The sequence below is a fragment of the Rhododendron vialii genome, chromosome 8a (assembly GCF_030253575.1).
Source record: "Rhododendron vialii isolate Sample 1 chromosome 8a, ASM3025357v1".
Taxonomy (NCBI): Eukaryota; Viridiplantae; Streptophyta; class Magnoliopsida; order Ericales; family Ericaceae; genus Rhododendron; species Rhododendron vialii.
In genome coordinates this window covers 11,566,709-11,589,883 of record NC_080564.1, presented here as the reverse complement: position 1 = coordinate 11,589,883, position 23,175 = coordinate 11,566,709, and the positions used below count along the sequence as shown (strand labels likewise).

General features: G+C 36.5%; 1 protein-coding gene across 1 annotated transcript in view; it reads left to right on the top strand.

Moving 5' to 3' along the window:
• Nucleotides 1–22,943, top strand: part of LOC131336616 (geraniol 8-hydroxylase-like) — a 71,061-nt gene extending 48,118 nt beyond the window's left edge. Inside the window, exons 1-3 of the mRNA XM_058372525.1 lie at nt 16,857–17,391; nt 20,327–20,799; nt 22,224–22,943. Coding sequence (XP_058228508.1) covers nt 16,977–17,391; nt 20,327–20,799; nt 22,224–22,829 — 1,494 coding nt within the window. The 5' untranslated portion in view covers nt 16,857–16,976 and the 3' untranslated portion in view covers nt 22,830–22,943. Of the gene's footprint in view, nt 17,392–20,326; nt 20,800–22,223 lie in introns of the transcript that reaches the window.
• The last annotated feature ends 232 nt before the right edge of the window (nt 22,944–23,175 follow it).

The following is a 23,175-nucleotide window of genomic DNA, read 5'->3' as shown; positions in this document are numbered from 1 at the left end:
AAAATAACGTATATTAAGTTCCTCTTGCGGTCAAGAATTTCAATAAATGGCAAGGTTTTGAACATAGGAAACTAAGTGGGAAAAATAGAATCTCCTATTCTCCCACAAACAGAGATCCCCAAACCTTTTTATAGTTTTTCGAAGGAAGCGATACTAATTGTAGGATACATACGGATTTCTATACAAAAAATTACGAGATGGGATATGTATAGTTTTTTGAAGGATATGATAACATATGCTATAGAGTAATTTTATAAAGACTACGGGAGTTGAGTCTTGGGTTAAAAAACCAACAAAGAAATGAATAAATTTAACCGAGCTAAGCACATAGGCATAAAAAATTGGTGAAGTTCATAATATATTCCCATGGAGTATGGATAAAGAAATACCCATAGGTTTAAGAAATCAAAAAAATGCAAACACATTCCCCAAGCATGACAGGACAAAAAAAAAAAAGAGAGTTTAAATACAACCCCTCTCACAAATACTAGGAAAATAGTCCTACAATTCATCCAAAAAGAGAGTTCCTGAGTTTGGTTGGAGAATCAACTATCATTGGTGATGAGTTTGCCGATGTGATAATATTTTATAACAAGTGTGTGCTAATCTAATTTGGCAACTAAACAACCGCTAAAAATATTGAAACCAACCAAAGCAATCAGCAATCATAAAATTGAAGGGGAGATTCGTAACAAAAATGCTTCTCAATGTCCCGACCACAAAACTGGCCAATGGACCATGTTAACCAATTTATTCTTCTCTTCTTGAAAGTTGACGAATACAGTAGAGGGGGAAAAAAAAAAACCATAGAGACCAAACTATAACTGTTGACGCGGCACTATTCATAAGGTAAAGAGCGGTTTAATACTTTTTTGTGTTTGTTTCTTACCTAATTTCATGAAAGGTGCATTTTAGGCTTTTGAATTTCATGTTGTTCACTTTTTTTAGTAGACAAGAGTCAAGTATTATCCCAATCAATTCTAAAGAGACATGTACATACCACTCTCCGAAGCATTAGTATTCTCTGATACGATGAATTTTCATACAATGCGTGTTATGGTTTTTTAAGGATCATTTTAAATATTTGAAATACAAATTATGATTGCATCATCTCCGATTGTATCATCAATTTAATCAAAGGTTTGATGATATAGAGCATGCATGCAGTATACTCCTACTTTTTTTTTTGGTACTTCTCCTACTGGCTTCAAGTCCATCACATCTTATGCATGGGAGATAACTGATGCATTTAGATCCCCTCTAACCCCAGACCTAGCTAAAATGTTGCTAATACCCGCCAATGGACTTTACCTATTGCAGGAGAAGTGAAGCTCAATGTTGAAGGATGCTGGAATGCATGCTTTCGATAACAAAGTTGGATTTGGAGGCCTCGATCTTTAGAGATTGCAAAGGAGCTAGCATATAGATGTATATTTCTTTATTTTATTTAGGCATTCTTACAAACACCTTGAAAGCAATAATTTAAGGCATTCTTACAAACACCTTGAATGCAATATAAAATTCCTAAAGTTCCAAGTTCCGAATGCGTACAAAAATACCTGGAATAAAGAAAACAAAAGGCAAAGAAATTACACTACCTGAAATAATAAAGAAGTAGGATTATCTTTAGGCTTGCCTTTCTTCCACTTTCTTTTTGTTTGGCTTTCTTCGGGTGGTTTACCAATTAGGGCTTGAAGGAGAAGATAGGAGGAAGCTATATCGATCTGGAGTCTAGATCGGCATACTGTGAACGACGTTGTGGGCAAAGATGCCCTATTAGAAACGTTGATTTTAAACAAAAAAAGTTCATTACAAAAACGACGTAGTTTTATGTCTCCAAATAAGTGCCCTATTAAACCTATCTTTATGAGACACTTTCAATTGCCCTATCATATTAAATTAAAATAATAAAAAATGGTAAATTTGAAACAAATAAGTTTATTAAAAAACGGCGTAGTTTTATAACTCTTGATAAGTGCCCTATTAAATCCAGCTTTTCGAGGCACTTTCAACTGCCCTATCATATTAAATTAAAATAAAAAAAAATGTTAAATTTGGTGTTTAGGTTGACTGCCGCAATAGGTAGAATCAAATGGGGCACTTTAGGAAGTGGTGCCTCATTAATAACTTAATAAGGCAGTGTTGGAAAAATGCCCTTTTAAAAGTGCCCCTAAATCCCCATTTTGTTGTAGTATATATAGATGGAATCTGGATGGGATTATCCAGATCGTGGACCAAGGAACCATTGGCTCTATCCTTAGAGTAAGATTACCTGTGGGCCATCAAGGCCCGGATCACCCTACTTGGATGGAATCCCCAAGTGGAAATTTTTCGGTAGCTGCTGCCTATAAAATTATCAACCAAGACGCGAATGACCTTACAGGTTGAAAGTGGTTTTAGAAACTCATAGTTCCAGCAAAATTTAAAACTTTCATATGGCTCATTTTTCTCCACAAACTTCCAACCAATAAGCTTCGTGCCAGGAGAGATATCTGCAGCTCTGACCTGTGTCCTAGATGTAATTCCTCCACTGGGATTGCCCCAAAGCCATGAGCTCTGGAATGTTATCCCATATGGTCATGTCATGCGCCCGGGTTTTAAATTGACCGGTTTTCCTCTAGTCTTAAGGCTAAAATTTCAGTGAGCAGCAGTTCTACATTGCCTTGGCATACCTTTTTCATCACCACTCTTTGGCAAATCTGGAAAGACCGCAACAAAAAAAGTTTCGATAATCTAGATAACGATATTCTCGTTAGTGCCAAGACAATATTTGACTATGCTCATGAAATTGATTCAGCTTTTAAAGCCCCTCACCTACATGACCTCATCACTACTTAGACTTCTAACTGGAGCCCTCCCTACAATCAAGCTTAACACTGGTTGATGCTGGTATGAATCAAATGGAAAAGCTAGATTTGGAGGCCTATTCAGGGATATGCTAAAGGAGACTGGATCTTGGGTTTCTTCGGAAAGCTTAACTTCAAATCTAGTCTTGAAGCGGAACTTTGGGGGATATATAAAGGACTGCAAATCATTTTGGAGAAAAGTTTGCGGAATGTCCAGATTGAGTCAGATGCTATGTTGGTGGTGAATCTAATCAAAGATGGCAACCGGGTAACCATGTACGCGCAGAGTGTTGTTATTCACGAAGCGCATGGCCTCCTCACTCACATGGATACGACGTTGAACCACGTCTACCGCACTGCAAATTAGTGCGCGGAACACCTCGCCCACATGGGAGCAGAGCAAGACGAAGACCTAATTGTAGCTGTGGACATCCCCATCTCCCTCGAGGAATTCCTTATCAGAGAAGGCCTAAATGTTAGGCGGGTTTTAGATTAGATGCTTTGGCCCTTTTAGGCTGGTTTGGTTATTCTGTTTATATCTCCTGTTGTGAACCTGTGTTTCTAGTCTTTTGAATGAAATTCCGATGTACCAAAAATAAATAAAAATGTTCTCTTCCGTAATTGAAACTTCCTTTTTATGGCAAAGAAGAAAATGACCGTTCAAAACATTTCCGTTGAGCAGAAATCTTCTAGCAGAAAACTTGATCTTCATTAATCGCAAATATAGACGTTGAGTCCAAAATCTTCTGTGAACTGATATTTATGAAACAATCTGAGAGTATTAATTGCCAAGCTCCAAAGTCAGATTTGATGTTATCGGACCGAAGTGGACCATTAAATGTAAAGCCAAAAACTGTTTTTCTTTGTGTCATTTGATGCTATTGGACCGAAGTGAACCATTAAATGTAAAGCCTAAAATTGTTTTTCTCACTACAACAAATTACACAATTCCCGACTAAAATTGCCGACTAAAAAATCTTTGGTCGCCAAATAATGGCCAATTACCGACTAAATATAAATTAGTCGGTAGAAGTGTTAATTATTCCCGACTAAACATATTTAGTCGGTATTTATTGATATTAGCCGACTAATAATACGTTTTAGTCGGTAAAAATCATTTTTTACTAATGTAAAAAATCAATAAATATAATATAATTTACCGACTAATTAATTTAGTCGGTATTTATTTATATTACCCGACTAATAATAAGTTTTAGTCGGTAAAAATCATTTTTTATGAATTTAAAAAATCAATAAATATAATAAAATTTACCGACTAATTAATTTAGTCAGTATTTATTTATATTACCCGACTAATAATAAGTTTTAGTCGGTAAAAATCATTTTTTACGAATTTAAAAAATCAATAAATATAATACAATTTACCGACTATCATTTAGTCGGTATTTATTTATATTACCCGACTAATAATAAGTTTTAGTCGGTAAAAATCATTTTTACCAATTTTAAAAATAAATAAATATAATACAATTTACCGACTAATTAATTTAGTCGGTATTTATTTATATTTCCCGACTAATAATAAGTTTTTAGTCGGTAAAAATCACTTTTTTATGAATTTAAAAAATCAATAAATAAAAATATATTATCCCGACTAATTATTTTGGTCGGTATTTATTGATATTAGCCGACTAATAATAATTTTAGCCGGTAAATATCATTTTTTTACGAATTTAAAAAATCAAAAAATATAATACAATTTACCAACTAATTATTCATATTAGCCGACTAATAATTTTTTAGTCGGTAAATCTCTTTTCTTTTTTTTTTTTGCCCTTCTTAAAAAACTTCAAGAAAGGAATATTTGTTCCAACTAAATTGATTACAATGCAACTTTTCTTATCGAAATTGTTCATTTTCTTTTCTTCTTAATTATAAGATTATTATAAAATTTTGGCTCATTTGGGTTAAGGAAATCCCTTTATCAACACGTAAATTCTTAAATTTAAAAAAAAAAATCTTGCCCGATCAAGTGTTTATCTATATTCGGTTAACTTCATGATGAATATTTTAATTCGTATTGCGTCAAAGATAAATGGTTTTGATTGCCAAAAAAGATCTCATGCGAGGCTCGGTTAGTGCAGTATAACACTTAAACGTCTCTGAAAGCATAAAATGACTTTCGATCACGAGGTCGTCGATATCAAATGATCTGCGATTTTGGTGACAATGCTATAATCGGTAAGACGTGAAATCCTAACGGTTCAGATCAAGCATTATAAATAATGGCTCGTCAACTACCTTTACAATTTATACTCCTGATCTAATTAATAGTCAACTAAGTCTTGTGTTGCACTTTTTGTTGCAGTAGTTACACAATCGCGAGACAATCATGTTGATCAAGACCGTTGATTTTGTTGCACTTGTTGAATTATTCATTCTCGTAAATTTGTGGATCGATCAAATTAAGAAAACTCCATTATTGAGACATTAACTTATTAGAAAATTAGTATTTTTCGTTGTATCAATTGTCTAACAAAAAATGATCTACTCTAATCTTGGTAAGAATGATCTAACCCATAATCAATTAAAGATAGATGATTCTGATCACGCAAAAAGACCTCAAGTGGCGCTCGGATGATGTGCTATAAGAGTGTAATGCTTTTAGACGCAGTAAAAGTCTTTCGATCAGGTGGTCTTTGATTTTGATGGCAATACTATATTCGGTAAGCCGTGAAATTCTAACGATTCAGATCGAGCATTATAAAAGCATCTATGGTGATAAAGTTTAGAGTTTGTATGGAATATTTGCGCAAATAGAGCCCACTAAATATTTTCCCTAAATCCTCTAATAGTAATTGCCGACTAAAGATATTTTTGTCTGGGAAGATCAAAATCTTGCGCCAATTTCAAATTTCGCGAAAAATGTAGGCGGGTTTTTATTCATTACCGACCAATACTTTAGTCGCCAATGGTTACATTGGGGACCAAAGTGTTAGTATTTTAAAGTTTGGGACCAAAGTGTTAGACTTTGAAAATTTATAACCTCAAAACGAAGAACAGAGCCCTTCTCATCTCATCTAGCGTCTCCCAACTTGAACAAACGAAGAACAGAGCGCCTCCTCTTCCTCGTCGATCTAGCTCTAGCTAATCTCCCTCTCCGTCCTCTTGGTACGTTCCTCTCCTCTCCTCTCCTCTCCTCTCTCTCTCTCTCTCTCTCTCTCTCTCTCTCTCGTACATTTATTCGGGTGACTTAGGGTGTGGGTTGGGGTTTATTGCTCGTGAAGAGGCTGGTGGCGAATGTAGGAAGGAGGGGCTCAAGATCGGTATGGGGGTTGGGAAAGGGGGAATGGGTTGGACAGATATAGGGTTTGTGATTAGGGGTTGGACAGGTTAGGGTTTGTGCCTTGTAGTCAACGATTGGCCAAAATTAGGGCGTGTTGGTTATTTGAATTATGAGCAGCTTTTCTATGTACCAAGCTAGACAAATGTGGTAGCGTTGCTTATTTTTTGGTATCCCTGCGTGATATTTCCATTTTTACCATAACTTGTGTCTATTTCAGTCTTGATTCTTTGTGTTAATCTTGTTTTAGACTGTAAAAAAATACAGCGATTTCAAGACGAGATCCTATGATTAAAAACCTTGTGGTAGAAGAACTTGGCTGGCTTTAGTGGAAAACCTTTTTTCTACTTAAGTGAAGAGCTAATGGTTTGACAAAGGTATGTTAGTTAATTCTATTACTTTTATGCAACTTCTATTCACTCATGTGAAGAAGAGATAATGGTTGTTTTTGTTTTCCCAATCCTTCTTCACCTGATTCTTTTTGGCTTGATTAATGTTCAATTAGTTGAGATAACGCCCGATTCTTTCAGAGTTGCGACTGTTAAGCCTCTTGGTACTTAGTCAAGCCTCTTGAGTCTTCTTTATACTGAATAGGATATAATTTGCTGTAATTTGAAGTACTATCGAAGTGGTAAATGTATAGGGTCTAAAACCAAAAGTTTAGAATTCTACATGTCAACATATATGGTGTGTGCATTTGTGTGAAGCCCAGTTTCTAAAATGCACTTTTATAACTCTAATTAGGTTACTGAATACTATCTGTAAGCTTTAAAAAAAAAAAGGGATTAAGGTTAAGTGAATATCTTCCGTTTATGTTTTTAGGACACAAGGATAGCACGGCATAATTTTAGGAGAACAAGCAAACCTTTTTCCTCTTGACTGTACATATTGCCGCACCACCGCTTGCCGTTCCGGAAATCCTTTGGGTAAATTCCTCTTTCCTCTTCCCTCTCTTTCTTTTCTGTACGCGGGCTTCCGTTTATTTACTAAGATGTGTATGTGTGAATCAAAAAGGGAGGAATCAGTGGATGTATATACGTACTAGTTTGTTAAACACCTAATTAGTAAATAAAGTGTGGTTCCTGTAGTTAAGTTTAATTACATCAGTAGATTAAAAGAATTTTCAAGCAATTACAAATTCAATTAGTAAGAGCTTACTGGTTCTATAAAAATGCAGATAACTTTGGTAAACAAAGTCTAGTTCTCTGGGTAACTTGATTAAGAATGGCAGACCTATGTATTAAGCCCAAACCCCTTTCTGAAGCCAGTTGGCCAATTCACGATCGAGAAGGCCTCTAGTCTTTCAATTTCATTATTGAACGTATCATGACACAAAGGGATTGACAAATAGGTCAGTCCGAGGAATAAGAACGAGAAGGATCGAGTCTTTTGCTTAAGCTCTCGAGAAGTCAAAGGTGAGATACTTTACCTTGGTTATATTACTTTTCAAGTAAATTATGTTATGTCTTTCATATACCCAAAGTTATGATATGTATACAAGTTATCAAGAAAACATGATTTGATGACATGATTTATGCCTCTCATTTTATGTCATGGAAATATGCTATGACCTCTTTATTCAAAGACGACGATTTTATGAGAATGATTATGTTTAAGAACGGATGATTCAAAGTTGGGAATTGACTACTCCCTGTTTGGCGTAAGGTCACTTTATACTGTAAAGTTTTTACATCATTAAGGCTCTGGCGGTGTTTTTATGTCAATAATGTTTTCGCGCTTTTAAATTTTTACAATCTTAGCATCTTTTGGACGAAGTAATGAGGCCTCGCGCTGGTGGAGGTTAGATCCACTAGCCGGTCACGATAATCTTATCATTTTAACAACTTTTGGGACAGGGTACGGTTGTGACAATTTGCTGTCCCAAGTCAACTTTGTTGGTTTGTTTTTACTTTTGCTTTTTATTTTATTTTATGTGGGTGTCCATATTGTGTTTATAATTCTGAGTTCATATTGCCAAGAATTGGAATGTGGAACTATGTATTCTTGAATTGAATTTGATCTTGCAAGGTAAATTGCTGATTACTTCCAAAGTGATGGAACTCGTTCGGATGAGTTTAATATGTTGTTGGTTTGCACAATAAATTTCAACCGCTTGCTTAATTAAGTCTTTTTTTTTTGGTCGTTCAAGATTTAAGCTGCTCTCATAGTCCTAGAACACCTTGACATACTGATATGTCTTATATTTGGCTTTTGAAGGAGAACAAGAATTGTATAGCTTCTAGATTTGGCTGATAGCGAATATATTGTACAACCCTTCAGCATCTGATTATACACTGTACAGCCCTTTAGCATCTTAATTTGATGGGAGTAATGGTTTTTGTTTGTTTGCCCTTAACACTAGTAGTGGTCTGATAATTTGTTTCAATGTTGATGTTCTCATGATCAAGTCAAGTTGAATCTAGAATTTCTTTTGGCTTCCAGACATTTTCACATTTGACTTATGAGTTTTCAATGATCAACTCTCTGTTTTCCAAAATATATCACAGGAAGTTGCAGAATGTGTGAAACTGGATTTTGGCAGCATTGAGATTCTGGTGCACTCACTTGCAAATGGGCCAGAGGTATGGATTTTTCGTCATTGAGCATTATGCAACAATGTATGTGCTTTTTGGTTGTGCATCTAATTGTTCCAAATTTCCACATGTGTTCTACATACTTCTGAAGTTGATCTAGGTGACGTCATCATAAAGTTTTAGGGATTACAAATCGATGAAGGTAAATAGTATCATGTGAGCTATGAAGTACTTGAATATCCATGATATAAGTTGGTTACTTGTCATGAAAATGACAGACGTCACGTTTAGAGGATCAAGTCCCATAATGAAATGTTGTATCCTTTCTGATCAACTCGAGTTCTACTTATTTCCTTGTACTCATCTTTCTCTATTTGTATATTTTCAGACTTGAGTTTTTTTTTGGTCGTACATTGTGTTCATGCTATTGAACAACGGGATACGCTAGTTCATAAATTCTGATGGTGAGTTGTTCTTTTTTTCGTTTTCTTTTTTTCCCTTTACAGATGGAGTATCCCGCAGTTCTACATTTGGTTATGGACTATGAAGATCAAAGTTGGATTTTAGTTGTGGACGTGCTTGGATGTTTTTAGGTTATCCATTTGTCGAGGTTCAACTTTTTAGTATTTTGTAGTTTAGGGGTTTTGATACATTTTGTTATCGAGCTTGGATTTTTTTTTATTTCCCCCCTCGTGGTTGGACGTGTCGTTATTTTGCATTTTAGGAATTTGGATACAAGTTTTCTAAGTATTTGGTGGACGCCTCTATTTATGGAAGTTTGGATTTCTTGAAATTTTATTTTTTATTAAATACATTATGTTGGCAATTTTGTGGATATAATGATCGTCAGCTCAAATTTATAGGGAATGAAAATGTAGAAAAATTTTGTAGAAAATTATGGGATTTTGACCAATTGGTACGGACAATAATTGAGTAAACACATTCCTTGACTACCAAAATGGTCGCCAATAGGCCACACATTTGTTGAATTGTATACACATTTCCCGACTAAATAATTAGTCGGTAAATAGGTATGCACATTCTCCGACTAAACAATTAGTCGGCAAATAGGTAACACAATTCCCGACTAAATAATTAGTCGGTAAATAGGTATACACATTCCCTGACTAAACCATTAGTCAGCAAATAGGTAGCACATTCCCCGACTAAACAATTAGTCGGCTAAAGTGTATATTTTCCGACTAAACTTTTTTTAGTCGGCAAAAACCTTTGCTGACTCTCCATCACCGACAAAGTTGGCGACTAATTTTTTTAGTCGGCAAAACCTTTCGCCGACTAAATAGGCCATATTTGCCGACTAAACTGTTAGTCGGGAATTGTGTTTTTTCTTGTAGTGTCTTTGTGCCATAACTGTAGTGCATAAATAAAAGCTTTGTACATTGCACAAAGTACAATATTTTTATGCACTATAGTTTTGACACAAACAAAAGCACTTTCTAGCATTATCATTTCTCAAACTGTATTGCCAAAAATCTATTTTTTTTAATAAAAATTAGAAGAGTTCTTTTCTTCGGCAACAAACTAATTTAATGAAACAGGCCAAGAAGCTAAATTTCAATGTTTTACTAGAACCCTAACTTTGAAGAACGTTTGGGCACAGAAAAGTTTTCTGAGAACTAGTTTGGAAATGATTTGCTAGAAAACATATACTTTCCATGGGCTTTAATTTGCTAATTTCAATAAATATTTTAACAATGCTTTTGAGAAATCAATTTTGTCATAGAGCATAATCAAAATTAATTATTTCCAACAACAATCAAGATATCAGTGTTGCCCAAAAGACTGCTAAAGTTGTTAAAAAAAAATGTAATTTGTAATCTTCTAGAATAATGTAGAATAAGTGTCTAAGTTAAAAATAATTAGAAGTGTGTGGAAGTAATAATTGTATTAGAAGTGTGTAGAAGTAATAATTGTATTTATGCACATGGGTAGAATTAGATGATTCTAGAAGATGGGAGATCTTTCATGAAATCAAGCACATGTGCTTATCTCTAGACAATTCTAGAGAAGTGTAGGTTGGTAGAAGTGCTCTATAAATAGAGCCTTGTTGTACTCATTTTGTGTAATGAAAATCTACTAAAAGCCTTTCACAACTCCTCCTTATAACATCTCTCACTCATCCTTTCCCACTCTCTTGTCCAATTTACTTCAAAATATAACCAAGCACCCCAACAATTTTGGTATCAGAGCCAGGTTTAACCGATCCATCCTTGTCCTTCTTTCATCCACCATGGAGACCAACTCTTTCACTTTCAACTATGCACAAAATCTCATCCCTATATTTGAGGGAGAGAACTATGACTATTGGAGCATCCAAATGCATACTTTATTTGTCTCACAAGAATTGTGGGATCTTGTTGAAAGCGGATACGAGGCACCGGCACATGCCGAAGAAGAAGCAACTTGGACGGAAGCAAGGAAGAAGAAATTCAAGGAGAACAAGAAGAGAGATGCTTTGGCCCTCCTCAACATTCAACGTGGGGTAAGCAAATCTATCTTTCCACGAATTATGGGTGCAAAAACTTCAAAAGAAGCATGGGAGACATTAAAAATTGAATATCAAGGTTATGATAGGGTTATCTCCATTAAACTTCAAACACTTTGGAGAGACTTTGATAATCTAGCAATGAAGGAAAATGAATCCGTTCAAACGTTCTTTTCCCGAGTTGCTGGAATTATCAATCAAATTCGAAGTTATGGAGATACCCTTCCGGATAAAAGAATCGTTGAAAAGGTTCTTAGGAGTTTGCCTCCAAAGTTTGAACATGTTGTAGCCGCTATTGAAGAATCCAAGGATTTGTCTAAACTTACTCGACATGAACTAATGAGTTCTCTCGAGGCCCATGAACAAAGAATGAGCAGGTTCACAAATCAATCATTGGAGCAAGCATTTCAAAGCAAAATCAATTTTGGAGGAAAGAATCAAGAAGATCAAGAGAAGGGCTCATCTCGAGGAGGAGGCATGAACGGACAAAGACGGGGAGGCCAAAATGCATTTCAAGCTCGGAACAAAGGAAAAGGATACGACAATCAGAGAAATCCTAATGGCGGTAACTCTAACTCTTCTTGCATTATTTGCAAAAAATCTAATCATGCATCCAAAGATTGCAGATTAAAATGCAAGAGATGCAAGGTTTCTAATCATTCTGATCGAGATTGCTGGTTCAATCAAGAAAAAAACAAAGCTAATTTTTCAGAAGAAAATGAAGCTGAACACCTATTCTCTTGCATGAATGCTCAACAAGAGTCAGATAACATTTGGTATTTGGATAGTGGATGCAGTAATCATATGACAGGCGATCGTAAAAAGTTTGTGCAGCTGGATGATAAAGTTTCTTCACAAGTGAAGCTCGGAGATGGAAAGCTGCAGAATATCGAAGGAAAAGGAGTTATTGCCGTCTATACCAAGGGAGGTAACAAAAGACTAATTTCTGATGTCTTTTATGTTCCGGGGCTTACTCAAAACTTATTAAGCGTGGGGCAATTACTGCAAAAAGGCTATGCACTTAACTTTGATAGTGATGAGTGCACCATCATTGACAAAAAGAAAAATTTTAAAGTGGCAACAGTCAAAATGACTCCAAATAAAGTTTTTCCGTTAATAATGCCACTTAATGAAAATTTTGCCCTTAAAGGAGAAAAAATTGATGACTCATATTTGTGGCATCTAAGATATGGCCACTTAAATTACAAGGGCATGAGATTACTAAAGGAGAAAAATATGGTGAAAGGGCTACCAAATATTGATAAAATTGATAAAGTTTGTGAGGGATGTATATATGGAAAAATGCATAGACTACCATTTCCAAAGTTCGCTTGGAGAGCTAAAGCGCCTTTGGAATTGGTGCATTCTGATATTTTTGGCCCTACCAGAACACCATCTCTTGGTGGAAAAAGATATTTTCTCCTCTTTGTTGATGACTATACAAGGATGATGTGGCTATACATCCTTGACAAAAAATCAGAAGCTTTCTCTGTATTCCTCAAATTTCAAGCCTTGGTGGAGAGACAAAGCGGAAGACAAATAAAGACACTTCGGACAGATCGTGGTGGCGAATTCATCTACACTCCATTCATGGACTATTGCCAGGAAAAAGGAATCAAGAGGCAACTTACAATCCGGAAAACACCTCAACAAAATGGAGTGGCAGAACGAAAGAACCGGACAATTGCAGAGATGGCACGGAGCATGCTTAAAGGCAAAGGGCTTCCTAACACATTCTGGGCCGAAGCTGTCAATACTGCTGTTTTCATCCTCAACCGTTCTCCCACTAAGGCAGTTCGAAACAAGACACCATATGAGGCGTGGAGCAAAGAGAAGCCTCAGGTAAATTTTCTAAAGATTTTTGGATGCATTGCATATGCATTAGTTCCCTCAGAGAAAAGGGAAAAATTTGACGAAAAAGGGGAGAAATATATTTTCATCGGATATAGTGACGAATCCAAGGGCTATCGTCTCTATAATCCAAACACAAATAAATTTACTATTTCTCGAGATGTAATATTTGATGAAGCTGCGGCGTGGAAGTGGGAGGACAATTCCTTTCAAGAGCCAAAGCTTTTTGAGGCTGATAATGCAGGACATGAGCAAGAAGCTTTGACTCCAGACCCAGGTCCAAATCAAAGCCCACGGACCAATCCAGAGAGCTCATCGTCGGATGATCTCAATCCAATAAGAAAGGTACGTTCCTTACGAGATATATATGATTCTTGTGATTTTGCCTTCTTCACTTGTGAACCACATAATTTTGAGGAAGCAGCAAAAGAAGAAATTTGGCTAAAAGCAATGAATGAAGAAATTGCAACTATCGAGAAAAATCACACGTGGGATCTTGTGGAGCTACCAAAAGGAAAGGACGTAATCGGACTCAAATGGGTCTATAAGACAAAATACAAAGAAGATGGATCAATCCAGAAGCACAAAGCACGCTTAGTAGCAAAAGGCTACTCACAGCAGCCTGGAGTGGATTTCAATGAAACATTTGCTCCTGTCGCTCGCATGGAGACCATCAGAACAGTTCTTGCCTTGGCAGCACATCACGAGCTTCCCGTATATCAGCTCGATGTTAAATCTGCTTTTCTCAATGGTGAACTAGAAGAAGAGGTTTACGTGGAGCAACCACAAGGCTATACAGTCAAAGGAAAAGAAGGCAAAGTGTATCGACTTCGGAAGGCCCTCTACGGCTTGAAGCAAGCACCGCGAGCTTGGAATAGCAATATTGACAAGTACTTCTGTCAAAGCGGATTTCAAAGAAGCCAAAGTGAACCATCCTTATATGTCAAAAAAGGAGGTACGCAAGATTTTCTCATTGTTTGCCTTTATGTTGATGATTTAATCTACACAGGCACCAATGTAGCAATGCTCGATGAATTTAAAAATGCTATGATGAAGGAATATGAGATGACAGATCTAGGCCTTATGAGATATTTTCTCGGCATTCAAGTAAGGCAGTCTAAAGGAGAGATTTTTATCTCTCAAGAAAAATATCTTGAAGACTTATTAAAGAAATTCCGCATGAGCGACTGTAAACCAGTCTCTACACCCCTCTCTTTAAATGAGAAGTTGCAATTAAATGATGGAGCGGAGAAGGTCGATGCTACGGCCTATCGAAGATTGGTTGGATCGCTAAACTATCTCACTCATACAAGGCCTGATATTGTGTATTCTGTAAATCTTATCTCGAGATTTATGCACGAGCCGAGCACTACACTATGCAGCAACCAAGCGGATCCTCCGTTATCTCCAAGGGACGAAGAAATTTGGCATCAAGTATACAAAAGAGAATGACTGCAAGCTTATTGGCTACACCGATAGTGATTGGGCCGGATCAATTGACGATCGAAAGAGCACATCTGGCCAAGTATTTTGCTTGGGAACTAAAATTATATCTTGGAATTCCAAAAAGCAAAAGACAATTGCCTTGTCCTCAGCAGAAGCAGAATATATTGCAGCAACAGATGCAGCATGTGAAGCTGTATGGCTCAGAAGAATACTTTCTGATATGGAGCATAAAGAAGAAGGCCCTGCAGTCATCTACTGCGATAATATGTCAGCCATAGCAATGAGCAAAAATCCAGTCTTTCATGGCAGGACAAAGCACATTGAGCTTCGACATCACTTTATCAGAGACTTAGTGCAGAAAGGAGAAATTCAGCTTGAGTTCATCAAAACGAAGGAGCAGCTAGCTGACATAATGACCAAAGCAGTGGCAGCAGATAAATTCTCTCAATTTCAAGAGATCATGAAGATTACAAATTAAGGAGGAGTGTTAAAAAAAATGTAATTTGTAATCTTCTAGAATAATGTAGAATAAGTGTCTAAGTTAAAAATAATTAGAAGTGTGTGGAAGTAATAATTGTATTAGAAGTGAGTAGAAGTAATAATTGTATTTATGCACATGGGTAGAATTAGATGATTCTAGAAGATGGGAGATCTTTCATGAAATCAAGCACATGTGCGTATCTCTAGACAATTCTAGAGAAGTGTAGGTTGGTAGAAGTGCTCTATAAATAGAGCCTTGTTGTACTCATTTTGTGTAATGAAAATCTACTAAAAGCCTTTCACAACTCCTCCTTATAACATCTCTCACTCATCCTTTCCCACTCTCTTGTCCAATTTACTTCAAAATATAACCAAGCACCCCAACAAAAGTCTAGTTTTGGCACCAGGTTAAAACATAAAACAAATTTGCAATTGAAGAGGCCGCGGATGCAAATACTAGTTTTAGAGATTACAATATTGCGAATTGCAAATTGACCAATGTTATTACCAAAAAAAAAAAACTACTAACCACTGTCGGACAAGTTCTAAGAATGGTAAAAACTTTTATATCTAACCAAAAAAATTAGCTATTAGGTGGAGATCCGGTACTGAGGGATCCCAACATTATATTAAGTGGCCATTAATTTCATGCTCAAGCAATATGCATGCGATTGTGCTCAAGCGATATGGGATTGTATTCCTTAATGTGTTCATAGGGTTCTCTCTTCTTCTTTTTTCTTAACATGTTAATTGCTCCACTTTAACTCGTAAGGTTCCACCTAACTAAATGAAAACTAGAACGAGATAAAAAACCGCAGGTCTTGATAATTTTTTACAAGAACCCATAGAAAAATATTTGAATAATAACCCTTGCGGTTTAAGTCATTTTTTGGGACCCACAAAATCATCAACAAATAGTTAATCTAATTTTTTTTATCGGCATAAATCGTTAATCTAAGCGACCAACATTTTTTTTGGGGAACGGCAAGATATTTATTAATATGGAGTATTATTACAATCTACCGTGTGCATCTAATAAAACTGATAAAAAAACCTAACGCACACAAGTAAGACAAATAATAAATGACCTGTTAAACACTCAATTTTAAATTATTGATTGATGATTTTGTGGGGCCTATTTCGGGTAAAAATATTCGAAACCGCAAGTTATTCTTAAAATATTTTTTTATGGGTTCTTGGAAAAAAAATTATCTCAATCTTATCCATAAGGACTTGTTCAAAATTTGTAGGGCTCCTATAGTGCTGAAAAAGCTCTTACTTATATCGGATTGACATAATTTTGTACAAGAACCCATAAAAGAATATTATAAGAATAACTTGCTATTTGAATCATTTTTTCGGAACCTGAAATGGGCTCTACAAAATCATCGATCATCATGCCGGCCCATTTATTGAGCACCAAACAAGGACCAAGGAGAATTGAAGGGGAAATGGGTCCATTTTGGCACAACCGTGAATGGAGCAGTAGAATCACGCAGTTGGGGTAGCACAATTGTAATTCTTATGGGAACCGTGAAGTGCACCGATGATACACAAATTGGCACGAGTCTATTTTTGAGTTCTACACATGCAAATAATTCAAACTGTTAATTAATCTAAAAATAATTTTTGAGTGACCCCATTGAAAATGGGCTCAATAAGATAACAGAAAAAGGTTTCTGATCTCGTGTTTAGTTTTCTCGATTGGTTGGAGTGAAACAAATAAAGTGTGGTTGAGTTAAAGTGGAGTTAGCTAGCAATTAAATAGGTGGACCACCGTGCCGTGTGTGAGTTGTTGATTGGTTGCCCGCATACTACCATTTGCACGGAGGCTCCGTACATAACTTAATCTCTTTTAAGTTACATGCTCATTTCCAAGAGAATATGCTCTTATCTCACAAAAACAGGGGGCAAACACTCCTTGTTCCTATATATATATATATATATATATATTGGCTGTAGTTACTTGCTTGAAAACTCCCCCTTCTAATACCATTTTGCTGGGAACCATGGACTCATTGATCTTAATTCTGTATATCTTGTTAGCTATCACTTTGGTCCGAACCCTCCTTTCGATATTAAGAAGCAGCAAACCAGGCCCAAGACTTCCACCAGGGCCGGTGCCGCTTCCGGTCATCGGAAGCCTTCTAAAACTGGGTGACAAGCCCCATAAATCCCTGGCCGAGTTAGCCAAGTTATATGGCCCCATCATGAGTTTGAAACTGGGCCAAAAAACCGTTGTGGTCATTTCTTCACCAGCCTTAGCGAGAGAAGTCCTCCAAAAGCAGGATCTCGCCTTCTCCACCAGATCCGTCCCCAACGCTATCCATGCCCACGGCCACAACAAATACTCCGTGGCTTGGTTGCCGGTTTCAGATCAGTGGCGGAGCCTCCGAAAAGCCCTCAACTCTAACATATTTTCAGGTAATTAATGGAAGTCGAGTGTGCGTGTGTGTTGTTTAATACGTGCTTAGACTCTAAGGCCATATTTAATCCCTAATCTTTGATTTTGCAAATGAACATTCATTGTCTGGAACTATGAAAGCCAGGCCGTCAGGGTATGAATCTCACAGAATTGGAGGAGTTATGAAGCTTACCTTATTCGTTATTCAAAAGGAAAGGACTCTTCAAGCCGGTGTGCAGGACCGCACTTCCGTTTTTCTTTACTAGTACTGCGAGAAAGATTCTTATCGCGCCCGATTAGGAATCCCCTCCTGAACCAGCTGCAGGGTGCTGCTAGCAATCATTTGTCCTGGGATCCCTTCAGCCCTATGACGAAATCTCGATCCCGTGCTAGCTCATGGAAACTAAATAATGACCAAACTACATCTGTATGTTCGGAGATATATATATATATATACAGTCCGGATCAAGTCCGCATCCGTCCGCACCTCCCCTTTCCCGATTGAATTTCGATAATCCAAGCCGCTCAATGTGTTCAGAACATGATTTTTAGGGTACTTGCGAAAAATCAGCAAAAAAAATGACTGGGAAGGGCTTGATCTGAGCAATTTTTTTCTGAAACGTTCATAAAAAAAACTACTCAGCTCAAGCCCTTTCCGGCCATTTTTTTTTGCTGATTTCACGTGGATACCCTTAAAATCACGTTGTGATCACATTGAGCGGCTCGGATCATCGAAATTCAATCGGTAAATGTGAGAAATGGGGAGGTGCGGACCGGAGCTCCGGTCCACACCTCCTGACTTGATCCTGAATGTGTGTGTCGGTCATTTTTTTTGCTAATTTCTCACGAGCACCTTTAAAATCACATTCTGCATACATTGAACGGTTCGGATCATAAAAATTTGATCGGGAACTATGAGATTGAGATTTTGGGTGTTTTTTAAGGTGTTTTTTTGGGTGTCTCTTGAACCGTCCCGTATATGTGTGTATATATATATATATATATATATATATATATATATATATATATATATATTTGTATGCTCCTCTTTTCGCGTGCATTCCCAGATTTTCCCCATTTTAGTGAAAGTGGGTTTGATTATACAAGTAATTAATTTCACCAAAGGTGATGAAATGGATTTCATTGGCGTATGATGATATACAATTATTATTAGAATAAATAATGGCAGCTGATAATGCCAAAACCAATATTGTTTCTCTCAAAAAAAATAAAAAATATGCTGACAAAAAAATAAAAAATTTATCTGAAGTCTTGAATTATTTTTGTCTTTAATGAACTTTTTTAAGATTATAATAATAGTTTTTACTTTTTACATTCCTTTTATATAGATGAACCAATAATTTATAAAAAAAAATTCACTCCAAAATAACAAATGTGCAATTTTTTTGAATAGCGACAAATATTAATCTGGCTTATTTTTAGGCCAAACCAGCCTTTAAATCAACATGTACTTTTCTTTTCTTTTGAGAAACAATCCACATGTATTTGATTGATTAAAATAGAGCAAGAGAGCTTTAAGGGGTAACTTCGTTAAAATAAAAAAAAATATTGATGTTCAAAAGTCAGTGATGTAAGAAGGGCAAATAAGTAATTCTATGAGGAGCTACAATTAATGTTTTTGGAAGGAACACTTTTAATTTTCACATGAACAATATTGATTTTAGCATTATCAGTTGCTAATTTTTAATGAATAAATATATGTGGTTGAAGAATATGTCGATCGGTTAATGGCAGAGGTCGACAATGCTTTGATTCATGCATCTCTGTGCATGCGTGATAGTGATTGATTGGAGTGTCGCTCTCATGTACTGGCCTTTTATTGTTAGGTAATGTGTAGCCTTGTACTATGAGGCACCACTTGGCCGGATGCATGTATTTTTGGAAGAGCTACTAGTCTCTCTTTAGTGCACTCCTCTCTCTCTCTAGCAATTACTTATCTTGTTTTGTTACCCCAAAAAAAAAATTTAATTAAGTACTTACTATCTTGTTTCCTTTAGCCACCTATTCCTATACCAGTGGATCGGATTCTCTCCGGTCTAAAACGTGGACAGCAGGAAATAGTACTAATCTAGACTGCATATTGAAAAAAATCAATGATTGAAATCTGCTCACCGACTCCGTACGAGAAGAAATCAATTCCTCACGCGAAGAATTTCTGAGCGGGTTCCAAACCAGTAATTGCAAAATTGGACGGTCCACATTTCAACCGTCTATTCTAGTCCAAAACTTAATTAAGACCGGAGAGGATCCACTTCCTTTTAAGAATTCACTTTGTCATTCACTCAAAATCCAGCTAAAGTATTTTGCACCCAACAATTATATCCTTGTATACAAATATATAAGTATGCATATGTACTGTACACACACAAAGAGAAACGCAGTATATATATAAATTGGTGAAGGAAAACCTTTTATGTCAAGTAAAATTTGAAAAATCAAATATTGGCATTGGCAATGTTTGAAATTTAGGCTCTATTTGTTTGGACATAAAATATTTTCCGGCAAAATATTTTATCTATTTTTCGGTGTTTGGTTGTATAAAAGATAGGAAAACATTTTACTTGTAAAACATTTCTTACTAATTGGATGAAAATGACTTACCCTTAAATCTTCCGTAGTTATTTTCCGAAATGAACCTCTTGCTTTCTACTGCAATGCTCACTGCTTAGTATTCTATGAGAGTTATCATTTTTTTTGGCTAATATCTATCTATGATTGTTATCAAATGGGGCCTAAGCTACCAAGCCAACTAGTAAAGAAAGCTAAACGAAGTAGGAAACTTCTTTCTTCGGAAAACAAAAAATTTCCTCCTTGAAATGACTCACGTATTAGAAAAAGCGGGCCCAATTTTGAACGAAGGCATTCATAATCATACTGTAGTATCTTGTATGAACCCAAAATTTTGTTGGTCAATCATTTGGCCACCATTTTCAGGTAACAAAATCGATGCAAGTCAAAATTTACGGCGGCAAAAGGTGCAGGAACTCATTGAGCATGCGGGAAAATGTTGCCGAGAAGGCGTTGCGGTAGACATAGGCAACGCAGCCTTCAAAACATCCCTTAATTTGTTATCCAATACCGTATTTTCCTTCGATATGGCCGACCCAACTCAAGATTCAGTGCAACAATTCCGGCATTTGATTTGGCAGATCATGCTTGAGGCCGGTAAGCCCAATTTGGTGGATTACTTTCCGATCCTTGATAAAATTGATCCACAGAGAATAAGACGCCGGTTGAAGAGTCATTTTGGGAATACTTTTGAGATGTTTGGTCGGCTTATTGATGAACGGTTGAAGTTGAGAAGATCAGGTAAAAGTGGTGCAGAGAACGATGTGATAGATAATCTGCTCAATATCAGTGAAGAGAATGGAGAGATTAACAGAACTCACATCAAGCATCTGTGCTTGGTTTGTCTTCTTCCCTTTCCTCTTTCCACTAATTCCACCTTAAGTCATTTCATCTTAGCAATTCACCAAGGCATATTCCATGAACCATTTGACTTAAATTACTATAAAAACTGAATTAAAATTAAAATTTTTCGACATTATGTTTTGCTGATATGGTATTGGACTTTATAAAAACCAGTCATAAGATCGCAAATTCATACTATTATGAGGTGGCGATAAACAGATACATACTCTCTCCGTTCCAAATTAATAGTCCGGTTTGGTCTCCAATACATTTTTCAAATTATTATTATTTTTCAATCTATAATGAATTTTATATGCAATATGAATCTTGAAAACTCCTAGATCCTCTAGGTTTAAAGATTTGCTATGTTTTAATCTCAATCAACAATTCACCATGCGATAAACAAAGTCAATCTCACAAACTGAAAGCAAACAAATAACGAACTCCAAGATATACGTGGAAAACCCAAAACGGGAAAAAACCATGGAAATGAATCAAACACTACTAAACACGAGGTTACAAGAACTCTTACGATAAGTTTGAACTCCAAAAACCTAAATCTAAACCTAGACACTCTTACCGAATCCACGTACACCTCTCTGAATGTTTGACCGCCACTGCTTTGAATCTACAAGCCTTCCGTTGGCCTCCTGGAAATCCACCGAAGGACTTGAACTTGCCTAGAAATCCTTCTTAGCGTTTTTCTCAAATAAGTTGAAGAAGATGTTGAAACCTCAGGAGATATCGTATATGGTCAATGATCAATCAATTGGACATTGGAACTCCAAGATACAAAGTAGACTTCATTCACGGAAGTCTATTTCCTGCTGCCCTCTTTTTGTTTTTCTTAAACCCACATGCATTCACAGCTGCTCCCTTTTCATTGTTTCTTTTATATACAAAGGCAATTGTTTAGACTGCCCCTTTTTTCCCTTACCCTAGCAGCCGAAAAGAGACGGTATTAAAATTACTTGTTCCGCTCCCAATTTTTCGCCTTATTAAGAATGGTTGCTCCGGTTGATAACCCAATCAATCCATTTGATTTTAGCTCGATTCACTCACTCTCAATTATAGATATAGATTCGATTTCCTTCCATTTCCTAAACAGACACTCTAAAAATAAAAAAAAATAAAATACAACTCGATAAAAAGGGAATACAAATAAATATGCGTTTTTGTCTTGAAATTTGCTAACATAGAGAGACCATGACCCGTAGCCCTAACAAATCTTATATGATATATCTCAATTAGTTCTATTATATAAAGTTTTTCAAATCTTTAAAGACATTATAATTTGAAAGATATTAACAATTTAAAAGTTGCATTAGAGATCAAACTGGAGACTATTAATTTAGAACGGATGGAGTACTATATATTTAAAGTTTGACCATATCTATTATTCACACCAATTATGTTGTAGGACATATTTGCAGCAGGGACGGATACAACATCGAGCTCAGTTGAGTGGGCAATGGCGGAGCTATTGCGCACTCCCGAGACTTTAGAGAAATCCAAAGCTGAGATTGAACAAACTATTGGCAAAGGGAAACCGATAGAAGAAACGGACATCCCACAACTTCCTTACTTGCAAGCAATCGTGAAAGAGAGCATGAGGCTACACCCGCCTGCTCCATTGCTACTCCCTCGCACGGTCGAGACGGACGTTGAAGTTTACGGCTACACTGTCCCACAGGGAGCCCAAGTGCTAGTTAATGCATGGGCTATTGGCCGTGACCCAAGCGTATGGGAAAACCCAACATCATTTATGCCTGAGAGGTTTTTGGACTTGGATGTTGATGTCCGAGGTAGGGACTTTGAGCTGATTCCTTTCGGAGCAGGACGAAGAATTTGCCCCGGGTTATCCCTGGCCATAAGGGTAGTTCCGCTGATGTTGGGTTCTCTCATAAACTCGTTTGATTGGAAGCTTGAAGGAGGAATTAAGCCAGAGGAGTTAGACATGGACGACAAGTTTGGCCTTACTTTACAAAAGGCTCAGCCCCTTCGTGTTGTTCCATTCCCTGTGTGACAGTTTGATTTTTCTAGTTTTAGGTAAATACATATATATGTACAATGTGGTGAAACCACTGAATAATGGTTTTCTTGCTTCCGCTTCCTTATCAATGTGGTTTATGTTCCATCTTTTCGATATGAGAGGGGAAGGGTATAAGCATATTATGTGAGTATAGTGTGAATGTCGATCATCTCCTAATTCAACTATGTGGCATTTGTTAATCTCATAGGAATATCTCTTTTTCTTTTTCTTTTTTTTCCTCAGCAATCTCGTGTAGGAGTATTAGTTAATACATGCATACTTTGTAGTAGGTATACCGTATTCAAACGAGGAGGCAGCTTTATCATAAATATTAGAGAGA